A 15,280-nucleotide genomic window follows, 5' to 3' on the forward strand; every position below is an offset into this window, starting at 1 on the left:
TTAATTCATTACTATTGTGTCAGGAATGGCATCTCATTAACACTATAACTTTTTCCTCCCCCATAAAAACTGTAACTGACTAATGCTAATTCCATAGGATGTCCATTTTTGAATTCCATAAACATGAAGCAGTATTAAGAGTACAGTAAGCTCATTGACCTGTTTTAAATGTTTAATCTTGACTGCCTGTATTGAAAATAGAAAAATTGCTATATATTCAGCACTGCATCTTGTCATTGGAATGACCAAAGTATTTGAGGGATAGAATTCTGTAGTTGGGTTGGCATTGTCATATGACACCTATATTAACCATTTCTAATGTTTTACTGATACATGCCCCAATCCCCCACAACTATTCCATTGGTAATTACTATTGGTAATTCAGCTATATAAAATTTACAAGCAGAAACTGGAAGGAGGGATAGTTACTGGTTTTTTAAGCCGAAGCATCATCTATTCAGCTGGAGAGATCTGTTTTCTGTAAGTACCTATTCTTTAGCATACCATGATAAAAGTAATGGTCATTCAGAATAAAATATGCAACAAGTGACAGTTTTAATTTAAGTTCCTTAAGGTAGACCAAGGCCAGTATACTTAAGCCGCAATTTGTTATGTCCTTTAGCTTAAGGTTGGGGTTTGCAGCCTGTAGTAACTAACTTGAAGTAGTTGATAGATTGAGTTTTAGTTGGTTTTGTAAATGGTGGCAGAACACTCCTCCAAGGCAGAATTGAGATGAATACTTGTCTCTGTAAGTCAAGGTTTAAGTGATCTGATGGATTGAATGGGCAGGTGTATTTTGCTTTGTTCAGAGCTTTACACTTGCTGTTTCCACTCCACTCACATAGAATAAACATAGGTTGCCGAAGCATTCCAAGCACTTACTAATTCACACTTTCATTGGGCTATGGAACTATAATTTTCTTTTTGAGAACTTTTTAACAATCTGTCTTCTCACTTCAGGGCAGTAAACATCACCGTGAATGACACTGTAGCAGGTGGCTTAACTTGTTATTTTTTCCCTCTGTAGCTCATAATAAATATTCCTTCTTTGACTACATTTTGACATTCTTTTTGCAATGTGCGCCATTGTACTCAGAACTTACTGACTCTTGGGCACGTTTATTGAAGCTGTAGGAAGGGCTTGCCAGGATAGATTATACTCAATGAAGAATATTTGTGCTTTGTTGGTACATTTTCCTCATATCCTATATGTACAATGAGTTTTTAATAGGTGTAATGTCTTCATGAAGCAATGCAACATTCTTTGTGACCAAAATGAAAGCAACATTAAAATATGGACGTGTATAAACATTTAATAATACTTCTCCTTGACAAAGCAATTTCAGAAAAAGCTTTCAGGGCATCCTAACATTGTACAGTTTAGTTCAGCAGCCTCTATAGGAAAAGAAGAATCTGATACTGGACAAGGAGAATTTCTTATACTCACAGAACTATGTAAAGGTAAGGTTCTAAAGCATATTGGAGATGTGATGTTTAATAATGGGTGGATGATTGTTTTGATTGATGTTAGCCTGATTAGGTAAAAAGAGAATTTTTTAAAATTAAAATTTGGTTAGATTTTAGGTGTAACTGTTGTTTGTTTTTCTCCTTCCTGCTTCCAGGACAATTGGTGGAGTTTTTAAAAAAAGCTGAAGTGAATGACTCTCTGCCATGTAATACGGTGCTCAAAATCTTTTATCAGACCTGCCGTGGAGTACAACACATGCACAAACAGAAACCACCAATCATTCATCGAGATCTGAAAGTAAGTAACACCTAAGTTAAACAAAAAGCACTTACTTGTGGAAGTTCATTTTTCAAAAAAAGAATGTTGAGAATAAGCTGTTTCACCATTTATTTTTCTGGTGAAATCTGAGTTCACATCAAGAAGTCCCAGTTGATGCTTTTGGAGAAATTTTAATTGTTGGACATCTGAAAGAAATAGAGTTGACTGGAGCATTTGTCCCTGGCTTGTTGTTTGTGTACAATGTACTGCGTATGTAATTAAAATGGCTTCTTTGGTTTGCTAGAGTAGGAATGCTTTTATGTCTGATAAGTGCTTTCTCTCGCAGTTGTTTAGCTTTGGACTTGCAGATATGGGAATTGTATTCATTTCTTAACCAATGGGGAATGTTGTTTTGTCTTGTGAGGCTGGGAGCTTGGGGGTTTTGCGGTCTTTTCAGGGGAGGGGGGAAGGAGATGCCAAGGAAGGTGGACGTGCGCTGCACTGCTCGGTCAACCACCGGGGTGGTCCCAGGTGCGAGGACGCGGAGGTTGGAGGAAAGTGACGAGGGGTCGAATGGTTCGATGGTTGAGCTCCAACGATGTGCACTAAACTGACTGAACTTTGATAAGTTGGCGCCTTTTACTTTATTTTCTTTTCCTTCGTATATACTGTATTGCATAGTACTCTTTTAGTTTTAGTAAAATCTTTAAAGTGTATTCCGTAACGGTATCTGGTGTGAGTTTGATATTGTGCGTGTGCGCGCGGCATAAACTTGATTCTCACAGCACCTGCGTGTACGGGAGGTGGGGTTGGTGTGTGGCTGGATCTGCTTTTCCCCTAGACATATACCAGCCTGTTGGGTAAGTGTTACATTTGTGGGGGCTCACCCAGGATTGGATTGTCAGGGGCTGTGGAATCGCGCAGGCAGCAGTGCGGAGATGGACAGAGATAAGATTGTTAGCTGGTGCGAGTTGGAAGATGTACCGGTGCAGTATGCCTGTGCAGTGAGCGGAGTGGATTTTCGAGTTTCGGGAGACGCGTTAGTGCGGGGGTTAAGTTTGGTAAAAAGCATTGGGCAGGTGGAATTGGTAGCTAGATGGTGTGGTAAAGAGGTAGAGTCTAGTTGGGTGTTGGTTCGTACAAATGCTGACGTCATGACTTTGGAGCTGCCAGCGACGGTCAGTGTTCCGGGGGAGGCGGGGCCGTGGGGACTCCACACCCTCTCCGAGGATGAGGATGATGAGACACCGGAGGAGGAGCTAGAACTAGAAGTGGCCCCCAGAGAGGTGCCCATCACTAGTAAAGGGAGGTCGGAGGAGGGAGGCATGACTAGGCCCCGCCCCCCCAGGTAGGTGGAAGCTTCGGAGCTGGCAGCCGCACTTAACTCCCTGGTGGGAGTGGCCGAGAGGCCACGGCTGAAGCTGGGGGTGTTCTCCAGAGCCAAGCCTACCCCGGATGGGGAGGTGGACTGTGAGACCTGGATCGAGCATACATCCTTGATGTTAGAGGAGTGGCCAGGCTCGGAGGAGGAGAAGAAGCGGCGATTGGTGGGAAGTTTGATGGATTCGGCAGCCAAAACAGTCCGGGAGTTGAAAGCTGAAAAGCCTGGGGTTTCAGTGGAGAAATGCATAGAAGTTTTGGAGGGAGCGTTTGAGTTGTCAGGGGAACCCTGGCTGCTTTTAGCAGAGTTTCAACGCCTGGAACAACGGAGAGGGGAAAAGCTCTCCGAGTACATATTTAGGATGGAGGGGATGCTTACGGGGTTGCGGCGCCGGGGGGTAGTGAAGGCGCTTGACGTGGCTAGCATGAGGATGAGTCAGATATTCAGTGGCTCTCTGGAGGAGGACAAGGTGTCATGGACTATCCGGCAGGCTTATAGGAAGGGCTCCCCTCCATCCTTGTGCCGGAGGGGATGGTTGGAGGGTTGGCGGTTCGATGGACTCGGAGTCCGCTGCAGTCGGGACGCTTTCACTGTGTGCTGCGTCTGTGAGGCTGAGTCCGGCGGCGCCTTGGAAGTCCATAGCAGGGGTATTCCCTTCTGCTGCGGCGTGGGCTGATGAGTCTATCGGGACCCTGAGGACTTGTGGAAACTGTCTGGTGGTTTCTTTCGAACTTATAGTCTTTTAACATCTTTGGACTATTTTTTACTGTGCCCATGGTCTGTTTTTTTTAATCAATTATGGTATTGTCTGCACTGTTATAACTATATGTTAACTATAACTATATGTAACTACGTGGTTTTGTGTAGGACTTGTAGCTTTAGTGTTTGGTTTGTTGGGTGGTAGAGTTGGTCTCCTGACTGGGTGTGTTTGGGTAGTCTTGTTTTGTCTGGTGGATTTGGAGATTCTTTTCGGGGAACGTGCTAAGATGATAGCGCGATATTAATACGCAGTAGCCTCTCCGGACTCTGGATTGGGGATTGCCAAACGTTATGTGGATTTTCTGGTGTAGTCTATTTTGTCATGTGCTTTGTTGATAACATTCTGGAGGAACATTGTCTCATTTTTTAACTGCATTGCACTTGTGGTTTTTAAATGACAATAAACTGAATCTGAATCTTGCCTGCCCATTGCCTGCCTCTGGCGCTCCTCCCTCTTTTTCTTCCTTCCGTGGCCTTCTGTCGTCTCCTATTAGATTCCTCCTTCCCCAGGCCCATATCCATAGAACCATAGAACACTACGGCACAGTTCAGGCCCTTCAGCCTTCCATGTTGTGCTGACCCATATAATCCTTAAAAAAAAGTACTAAACCCACACTACCCCATAACCCTCCATTTTTCTTTCATCCATGTGCCTGTCCAAGAGGCTCTTAAATACCCCTAATGTTTTAGCCTCCACTACCATCCCTGGCAAGTCATTCCAGGAACTCACAACCCACTGTGTAAAAAAACTTACCCCTGATGTCTCCCCTAAACTTTCCTCCCTTAATTTTGTACCTATGCCCTCTGGTGTTTGCTATTGGTGCCCTGGGAAACAGGTACTGACTATCCACTCTATCTATGCCTCTCATAGACCTCTATCAAGTCCCCACTCATTCTTCTATGCTCCAAAGAGAAAAGTCCCAGCTCTGCTAACCTTGCTTCATATGACTTGTTCTCCAATCCAGGCACTATCCTGGTAAATCTCCTCTGCACCCTCTCCATAGCTTCCACATTCTTCCTATAATGAGGTGACCAGAATTGAACACAATACTCTAAGTGTACTCAGTACTGTAATCCCTTTCACCAATCTACTTCCCAGCTCTTTAATTCACTCCTCTCCCTCTTGGTTTCATACTTCACCTTGTGTTTCTCCTACCCCTCCACCTTTTAAATCTATTCTTCACTTTTTTTCTCCAGTTCTGTTGAAGGGTCTCAGCCTGAAAAGTCAAATGTATTATTTTCCATAGATGCTGCCTGGCATGCTGAGTTCCTTCAGCATTTTATGTGTGTTGCTTGGATTTCCAGTAAATTTTCATTTCCAAATTTTCTCTTGTTGAAACGTTCTCTGTTGATGTGTTGCAAAAACTTTCAGTTTTAACATGTCCAGTTTTTTCAGTCATTTCTTAAAGTTATACTAAATGAGGGGTTCCTAACCTTTTTCATCCCATGGACCAATGCCATTAAGCAAGGGTTCCATGGACCCCAGCTTGGGAACCCCTGTATTAAGTGGATGGCGGGAGAATTGTGTAAAGAAATCAGCAATGATTAATTGGCAGAGCATTCTTGATGGGCCAAATAGCCTAACTTTGCTGCACTATCTTGTGATCTTATACCACAGTACAATTAATTATCTTCTACCAGCAGGAAATGGTTGTTGTATCTTGGATTGGGGGGGAGGCAGTGGTATTAGGAGAATGTTCCCACAGGGACATAGGGACATTGAGTAATTGGCAAATAACAATATTCAGAGGAGGCGTATTCTGTGTGCAAAGGAGCCACAGGAATCCTTAACAGGAGATTGTCAGGGAGGGCTAGAAAGCCTGTTGGAGGGGATCCTGCTGTGCAAGCAAATGAAGGCAGTAGACATGATGCAGTAGTAAGCAGCAAACTGAGAGATGGTAGAGGTCAACAGCCTGCCAGGTGAGGGGCACGAATGAGGTTTCAAAAGTAAACAGTTTAGGCGCACAGGAAAGACACTGGAAATCACTGATCTCAGTCAGTACAATGAGTGCTGGCCCTATAGGTATTGTGGTTTCAGTATGAAAGGAACTATTGAAACCTGTGACTAAATACAATGTGGTTTTTCACACTTGTGATGTTGAGACTCTCACGACAGACAGATATGTGCTGCACGATTGTTGATGGCATTTAGGGGAAGTTTTATCATAAAGAAATCGCTGGGGGGGGTGGGGAATGAAAATCTCACTGAAAAATGTTGGGTTAGATTATCCGCAGAGTACTGAGAAATCCAGGACTATATAATAAAGTGCTTTACTCAGGGTAAAGCAAAAGGTTACAATCTGCGGCTTTTGTAGTAATGCAAATGCATCTGTAGCCCAAAGAATTTCTTTATCCCAGTTTTGTTTGATGGTTTATCTCCAACGTAGGTGGAAAATCTTCTGGTCAGTAACCAAGGCACCATTAAGCTTTGTGATTTTGGCAGTGCCACAAGCATAGCGCACTATCCAGACTACTCCTGGACGGCACATAGGAGAGCAATGGTGGAAGAAGAGGTATGATGCTTTCTTCTGTGTTAAATATTGAAATCACAGATTACACAGTGCTGCTGTAAGACAGACAATGGAGTCCTTCAGCTCAGAAGCAGGCCCTTTGCCCAGTGAGTCAATGCCAATCTTAAAGCACCATCTACACTAATCTCATGAAATTTTCTTCATTTTCTAATCAGCTTCCTCAGAATTTTCCACTCAGCTAAACACTATGGACAATTTTCAGTAGTCATTTAACCTACTAGTCCATTTATCTTTGGGATGCGGAAGGAAAACTGGAGAAATCCACATTTTCCATAAGGAGAAAGTGCCAGCTCAACACAAACATCACAGGAGGATAAGATTGAAGATTACATTCAATATAGAACCTTAATCCAATTTCAGTTGCTCTTTTTTCACATTATTTGGTGATATTTCTAAAGCTGATGCTTTTGGTTCTGTTATTTTGCTTCCACTTCCTTCCCGCACTAAAGTTTAAGCTTATCTTTGTTCTTATTTCACCCTTTTGACAGTGAGATCCACTTTTTCACTGCCTACAATTGTTGCAATTATGAGTGTATCTAACCAAGGGATAACTAACTCTTTAGACAACCTCCTGTAGGTTTCTATGCCAGTATTCCAGAAATCTCTTCAGAATTTTTTCAGTTTTATTTGTTTGAAGTAATCCGGTTGATATCACTGGTTGCCTTTTGGTTAATACTTAACTTTCTGCTTGGGTTTTTTCATTCCCTTTCTGTAAGTATTGGGAGGACATTGTAAAAGTTTTATTCCACAATGGAATAAAATATACTGCACTTCCATCTTGAATGATTGAGTAAAGATATTCTTTGCATTTCTTTGATAATCCAGGTTACAAGAAATACAACACCAATGTACAGGACACCAGAGATAATAGACCTTTATTCCAATTATCCAATCAATGAAAAACAAGATATTTGGGTATGTATCCAGTACAGAACAGCCCTAATGGAGACCAACTTCTATGGTTTGAAGTTATTTTAAGATACCTTAACCAAGTTGCCACTTTATTGTTCTAATTTTGCTCTCAGTTTTCTGACTAAAGATTTTCCTCAGACTAGACATTAATGTAATGTTGTTATCTAAATAACCAGCTTGTTTACTTCATCCTGTTGTAATAGTTAAGTTAGCATTTCTGTATATCTGACTCTACCAATAAATTGAAAACTGGTTTCTTTTGGGAGGAATGGAATTTTTTAAATGTTAATTTTGAATGTTGTCTCAGTGGATCCAAATATTACCATAAAAAATCTAAAATGTTCTCAGGGTATGTGACAGAAATAAAACACCACTAGCAGAAGGTAATCATTCTTTGTCCTTGTGTTAGCACCCTGAGTGTCCGGTGAAAGCCTTTCTGTAGTCAAAATGTTCTGGTGCTTATTACACTTGGTTGATGACTTTTGTTCCCCTGAGGTGTTAGTTCTAGATATACTAATATATACTTTATTGTATATTGAGGAAACAAAAGTCACCAGCAGTCAATGTGCAAACTTGTTTTGTTGTTGTGATTATCACTGTCCTGTCTGGTCAGACTCCAGTTTGTTACCAGAATTACTGAGCTTAGAGAAGCCAATCAGAATACAAGATTAATACTTGATCCACTCCTTACACGAAAGAGCTAATATCTTAGGCCAATGACTTCTCATCAGAGCTTACAAAGACAGATGAAAACAAGATATTTAGGAGAGGGAGTTAAATATCATTCCGGGGCGCCTAGGCGCAACTTGAGTACCAGTAGTACTCTCAATGGATGCGATTAAATATTCCCGTTTCCGTCTGATACAGCTAAAAAGCACACCTGCTTTCAAGGTCAGTACAGTCAACAAAGATGTCTTAATGCATTTAAACGAACTATCGCTGCTTAAAACCGACAGAAGTAGCACCGAAAATCTGCAGATGCTGGAAATTCAAGCAACACGTACAAAATGCTGGTGGAACGCAGCAGGCTAGGCAGCATTTATAGGGAGAAGCACTGTCGACGTTTCAGGCTTAGACCCTTCGTCAGGACTCACGTCAGTCCTGACGAAGGGTCTCGGCCCAAAAAGTCAACAGTGCTTCTCCCTATAGATGCTGCCTGCCCTGCTGCGTTCCACCAGCACTTTGTGTGTGTTGCAGAAGCAACACTGATTGTGGTCGGGAGTGCCCATGGAGGACACCTTGGAAGAAGCACAGGTGTAGATTGGGGTTACAAGTGAGTTTAAGGAAATGGGGTTTTAAACTCCCTAAACCGACTTTCTTGCTGGTGAACATGCAGTCTCTGGTGAATAAAATCGATGATCTCTGAGCTAGGGTGCTGAATCAGAGGGATATTAGGACCGTATGTGTCCTTTGTTTCACGGAATCCTGGTCAACCCCTTCCGTACCGGATGCAGTGATCCAGATCGACGGGTTTACTATACACCGTCAGAACAGATCTATAGAGTCTCTCAAAAGCAGATGTGGAGGAGTATGCCTCATGATCAACTCTTCTTGGTGCACAAATGTATCAGTGCTGTCCCAATTCTGCTCAACAGACCTGGAATATCTAGTAGTAAAGTGCCATCCATTTTACCTACCACGGGAGTTTTCTGAGGTCATTTTGGGAGCAGTTTACATTCCACCTCAGGCCAATGTCAAGCAGGCTTTAGATGATCTGAGTAATGGGATCAATATGCATGAAACAGCAGACCCTAACACCTTCACCCATCGTTTTGGGAGATTTTAGGCCAGTCGTGAAAAGATCACTAAGCAATTACCATCAACAGATCACTTACAATACCAGAGGAAACAACACATTGGTCCATTATTACACCACCATCAAGAATGCCTACCGTGCTATTCCACGCCCTCATTTCGGGAAGTCTGATCACCTAGCTGTATTTCTACTCCCTGAGTATAGGCAGAGACTGAAGACTGCAGCACCAGCAGTGAGGATCAAGAAGGTATGGACGAGGGAAGCACAGGAATGCCTACAGGACTGTTTTGAATTGGTGGACTGGACTGTACTCAGGGATTCATCTTTGAACCTGGATAAGTATGCTACCGACTTCATTAAAACCTGTGTGGATGAGTGTGTGCCCACAAAGACTTACTATACATTCCCAAACCAAAAACCGTGGATGAACCAGGAGGTACGTCGTCTGCTGAAGGCAAGATCTGTGGCATTCAAGGCTGGCGATCCAGGCCTGTACCAGAAAACCAGGTATGATTTGTGGAGGGCTATTTCAAGGGCGAAGAGACAATTTTGAATGAGGTTGGAGGCGACATTGGATGCACAGTAACTCTTGACAAGGTCTGCAAGACATTACTTCCCACAAAGCGAAACCCAGTAGCATAAATGGCAGCAATGCTTCACTACCTGATGAACTAACGCCTTCTATGCACGCTTTGAAAGGGAGAACACAACTACAGCTGTGAAGATCCCTGCTGCTCCTGATGACCCTGTGATCTCCGTCTCAGAGGCTGATGTTAGGCTGTCTTTAAAGTGAGTGAACCTTCGCAAGGTGGAAGGTCCCGATGGAGTACCTGGAAAGGCTCTGAAAACCTGTGCCAATCAGCTAGTGGGAGTATTCAAGGATATTTTCAACCTCTCACTGCTACGGGTGGTAGTTCCTACTTGTTTCAAAAAGGCAACAATTATACCAGTGCCTAAGAAGAATAATGTGGGCTGCCTCAATGACCATCGCCCAGTAGCACTCGTATCGACAGTGATGAAATGCTTTGAGAGGTTGGTTATGACTAGACTGACCTCCTGCTTCAGCAAGGACCTGGACACATGCAATTTGCCTATCACCACAATATGTCAACGGCAGATGTAATCTCAATGGCTCTCCACACAGCTTTAGACCACCTGGACAATACAAACACCTATGTCAGGATGTTGTTCATTGACTATAGCTCAGCATCTAATACCATCATTCCCACAAACCCGATTGAGAAATTGCAGAACCTAGGCCTCTGTGCCTCCCTCTGCAATTGGATCCTTGATTTTTTAACTGTAAGATCACAATCTGTGTGGATTGGTGCTAATATATCCTTCTCGTTGATGACCGTCTCTGGTGCACCTCAGAGGTGTGTGCTTAGCCCAGTGCTCTACTCTCTATATACACTTGACTGTGTGGCTAGGCATAGCTCAAATACTATCTATAAATTTGCTGACGATGCAACTATTGTTGGTAGTATCTCAGGTGGTAATGAGAGCTCGTACAGGAGTGAGATATGCCAACTCGTGGAATGGTACCGCAGCAACAACCTGGCACTCAACATCAGTAAGACAAAAGCTGATTGTGGACTTCAGGAAGGGTAAGACGAAGGAACGCATATCAATCCTCATAGAGGATCAGAGGTGGAGAGAGTGAGCAGCTTCAAGTTCCTAGGTGTCAAGATCTCTGACCTGGTCCCAACATACCGATGTAGTTATAAAGAAAGCAAGACAATGGCTATACTTTTTTAGGAGTTTGAAGAGATTTGGCATGTCAACAAATACACTCAAAAACTTCTATAGTTGTACTGTAGAGAGCATTCTGACAGACTGCCTCACTGTCTGGTATGGAGGGGCTACTGCATAGGACCAAAAGAAGCTGCAGAAGGTTGTAAATCTAGTCAGCTGCATCTTGGGTACTAGCCTACAAAGTACCCAGGACACCTTCAGGGAGCGGTGTCTCAGAAAGGCAGTGTCTATTATTAAGGACCTCCAGCACCCAGGGCATGCCCTTTTCTCACTGTTACCATCAGGTAGGAGGTACAGAAGTCTGAAGGCACACACTCAGCGATTCAGGAACAGCTTCTTCCCCTCTGCCATCTGATTCCTAAAGGACATTGAATCTTTGGACACTACTTCACTTTTAAAAAAAAATGTTATTTTTGTTTTTGCACGTTTAAAAAAATCTATTCAATATACATAATTGATTTATTTGTTTGTTATTATTTTATTTATTTATTTTTCTCTGCTAGATTATGTATTGCATTGAACTGCTGCAGCTACTTCAATGCTGCACATCACACACAGAATGTTCCACGTCCCATTCTGGTGATAATAAACCTGATTCTGATTCTGAATACCAAAGGGAAGGAGAGTGATAGCGAGAAGGAAGGAGAAATTATATTTCAAAAGTGGCAAAGAATACTGATTTTTTTCCCTCTCTAATTGACATACTGGTGTTTATCTAACATCTTTGTTGAAACTTTCCTCAGGCTCTGGGTTGTATTCTGTACCTGTTGTGCTTTAAGCAGCATCCATTTGAAGATGGCGCTAAACTTGCAATAGTAAATGGGAAGTATTCTATTCCTGCAAATGATACAAAATACACAGTTTTTCACGACCTCATTTGTAAGTATTCAGTGCAAGCTGTATGACGTTGTTGTTCAATGTTCACATTAATTATGTAAGATATACTGACTGATTTCGGCACAATAAATTTTAGATTACTAATTTTGCATCAATGATCTCCGGGGTTTGTTGAGGAAAGTGGTGCCATTGACATTAATCCTCTTTTACTTGCTAAGTGCCAGGAATAATTGATTCTATGACATTCACTTATTGTTTTAAGAATACAATAAAAGAAGAAGGAATACTCCTATGATGAAAATGTGATGTTAAAATGTAGAGTTTGACCTTAAAAATATAATCGCTTGACACATTTCAGAGGGGGTTTTAAGAAAAGTAGAACTATATTAATTTACATGATGTTGTGGCATATCATAATTGCCGGACACAAAATGAACAGGTATAGCAAGAGTGAACAATTTTTTGATCATGTAGTAGGGTGGTGGAGAAACATGAGAAATTCAGTAGTGGGTGAAAGTTATTTTCAACATCTGGGTGAAGATGGAACATTCTGAGTTGATGGAACAAAGGCTATACAGATATCTACAGCCATGATAAGGTCACATACATGTTGGAGAAGCAACCACTCATTCTCCATCTGGGTAGCTTCCAACTTGATGGCATGAACATAGATTTCCCTAACTTCTGGCAATTTCTTTCCCCCTCCCCTTTCTTTCTTTTCCCATTCCTGCTTCTGATTCTCCTCTCACTCCTTCTCACCTGCCCCTCCTCCTCCATTTCTTCCACAGTACAATGTGCTCTCCGATCAGGTTCCTCCTTCTTCACCCATTTACCTCTTTTACCTGTCACCTCCCAGGTCCTTACTTTATTCCCTGTCAGCTAGTTTCGTTTATCACCTGCCAGCTTGTACTCCTTCCCCTCCCCCAACCTTCTTATTTTGGCATCTTTCCTCTTCCTTTCCAGTGCTGATTAGCCTGAAATGTCAACTGTTTATTTCCCTCTACAGTTGCTGCCTGACTTGCTGTGTTCCTCCAGTATTTTGTGTGTGCTGCTCAAGATTTTCAGCATCTACAGAATCTCACATTTATGGTTATGCAAACAGTCCAGATGAGGAGACCTCCACTTGAGTGTAAACTTTTGCGGAGTGACTATTCTGTGCTGTGGCTTGAGAGGAGATCATTGACAAATAAAGTTTCTGCTGTGGGACTGAAGCCATTCCCTTTGTTAAATTGAAAGAAATAATGATTTACTTGAAACCAGCCTGAATGGCAGCACATGGATAATGAATGAATTGAGTGTTGCCAGCATACATGTGGAAGATAAGGCACAGTTACCAAAAGGATGAGAAAAAGGTCCGGAGATCTGTGGAGAATGATTTAGAGTTGGGAAGGGTAGCAAGAGCAGACGTGATCAGATAGATAAAGGTATGGCCACTTCTACTTAACATGGGAAATCCATTTTATTTAATTATTGAGAGACATTAGTGAAGCCTAGTGTGATGACTGTAGAAACTTGCAGCAGCAGGAGGAATGCCACTGGACTATGTCAGCAGGAGTTAACACTGGTGACACTTCAGATGAAGTTTCAGAGCTCTGATGGGTGTGGTACAGTATTCAAGAAGTGAATTTTCTGAAATATGGACATAATTTTGGAGGTAACAATTTGTCTGAACTTGCTTTGCATGATTACAAAATCATGTGAAAATGTGGGGTAATTGAGCCAATATTATTATAATATTTCAGTGTGGAATGATACTTAGGTTAACTAAGTGTCATGGTTAACTAGGTTTACTTTTAGCTAAAATGTGTTTAATAATCTAAATCTGAATCACTGTATAATTGTTTATAACTATGCTGCTTTAAGTTAATGGATTATCTAAGTTTGCTGATTGAACGTTTTTTCATACTACACTGTATAGTGACAGGAGTTTGCATGAACTTTTGTCCTATTCTGGGAGTAAATAATGCAATGGAAACTACAGGATGATGACTGGGTCATTTAGTCCCTTGAGCTATTCTAACTTCCTTACCTGCCTTTTCTTTAAACTCCTGACAAATTTAAGCCTCTTCCACTTTGTAAACATTTCCCTCTGATGCAGAAGACGACCATTGACCTATTGAATCTTTGTCAGTTCTCAGACAATTTCCATCAAGCCTATTCCACCAGTGATTTCCTTAGAAATTGTTCTCTATTGAGTACCCATTGACTCCTTGCTGATTTCCTGCCCTCCTGCACTAGAGGTAGTTTACAGCAGTCAACTAGCTACAAATCTTTAGAATTTGTGAGGAAACTGGAGCACTCAGAGAAAACCTACATGATCACAAGGAGAATGTACAAACCATGCAGACAGCATTGAAGGTCAGAATTAAAATCGGATCACTGAAACTCTTTGGCAGCAGCGTTATCTGCTGTCCCATTGTGCTGTCTATCTTCAATATGTCCTGTTAGCTATGAATAACCTGCCTTTTCATTTGATTAGTGTTGGTGATGATCTCTGAGCTTCTTGTTTTTCAGAAAATGGATATAGATTGGATAACCCATTCTCCCTACTGTGAACTCCATGTGCCATAGATTTCCCCACTCACTCTTTCTGAATCTTTGTGGCTAGCTCTTCCCCTCCATACACTTTGACACACCTAATATGCAATCATCTGCAAAACTGGATAATAACTTTCCTTTGCCAAGTCATGAGCATGTAGTCAAAGGATAAGGTGTCAGTATAGATAGAGACTTTGAGAATTGGTTATTGCTATTTGCCAATTATGCAACAACCAGTTGATCCCACATCTAGATAGATAGATAGATAGATACTTTATTCATCCCCATGGGGAAATCTAAGCGAAAAGAGTTGCTTCTAATTTTGTGCATTTTTTGTTACTCTTGTGCTTTTTGTTACTTAATCTGTTAATTTTGACCGTCAATCATTTTGACAATGATCATCCTGATCTGCCATGTTAGTTTTTTGCCAAAAAAATGATCACACTGTTGATAAACTGTGGATAATGGATTGTTTGCCTATTTTCTCTTCTGTTTATTGCTATAGGTAATATGATGAAGATAAATCCTAAAGAGCGAATGACTATCACTGAGGTTGTGAATCAGCTGCAGGAGATTGCTGCTGCCCGAAATATTAATCTTAAATCTCCAATTACAGAAGTAAGAAACTTTTATAAAAGTTGTAAGTTGGAGACTCATCCAGGTTTAGAAACAAGCTGATGAGAATATTAATAATGGAGTATAAATGCATTGCATCATTTTATTAGTTGTGATTACTTTTTTGATGTCAAAATTGGAAAGAAGAAAGCAGCAACATTTACACTGGTGGGCTACGTTGATCCTGGCTTGCCATAAAACTGTAGTGACAATACACCTTAATGAAACCAAATTCCTGGTACTTCTGTATTATCAGTCTGCTAGCCAGGAATGGTTAAAACTGAGCTGTGCACAGTATGCACTGTTGACTGTTTTCACTTGAGCCTAGTGCAATGATCTGTGTACCCCATTGTGTTTCTCAATTCTGTTATGTGACTGAAGCAAGATGTCTTGTTCTCAGGTCTTTAAAATTGTCTAAGCTCAGTATAGTGTCTTAATGGTGCACGGTGCATGTGACTAATGTTAGTGAG

At 41.6% G+C, this 15,280-nt stretch overlaps 1 protein-coding gene across 4 annotated transcripts in view; it reads left to right on the plus strand.

The window, feature by feature from the left end:
• gak (cyclin G associated kinase) overlaps positions 1-15,280 on the plus strand; it is a 123,729-nt gene that overhangs the window by 18,114 nt on the left and 90,335 nt on the right. For all 4 annotated transcript variants that reach the window (XM_073048343.1, XM_073048345.1, XM_073048346.1 and 1 more), the window contains exons 4-9: positions 1,347-1,461; positions 1,623-1,765; positions 6,254-6,379; positions 7,223-7,312; positions 11,564-11,699; positions 14,701-14,813. In XM_073048343.1, coding sequence (XP_072904444.1) covers positions 1,347-1,461; positions 1,623-1,765; positions 6,254-6,379; positions 7,223-7,312; positions 11,564-11,699; positions 14,701-14,813 — 723 coding nt within the window. The remainder of the gene's footprint in view (positions 1-1,346; positions 1,462-1,622; positions 1,766-6,253; positions 6,380-7,222; positions 7,313-11,563; positions 11,700-14,700; positions 14,814-15,280) is intronic.

This window comes from Hemitrygon akajei, chromosome 6 (assembly GCF_048418815.1).
Source record: "Hemitrygon akajei chromosome 6, sHemAka1.3, whole genome shotgun sequence".
NCBI lineage: Eukaryota > Metazoa > Chordata > Chondrichthyes > Myliobatiformes > Dasyatidae > Hemitrygon > Hemitrygon akajei.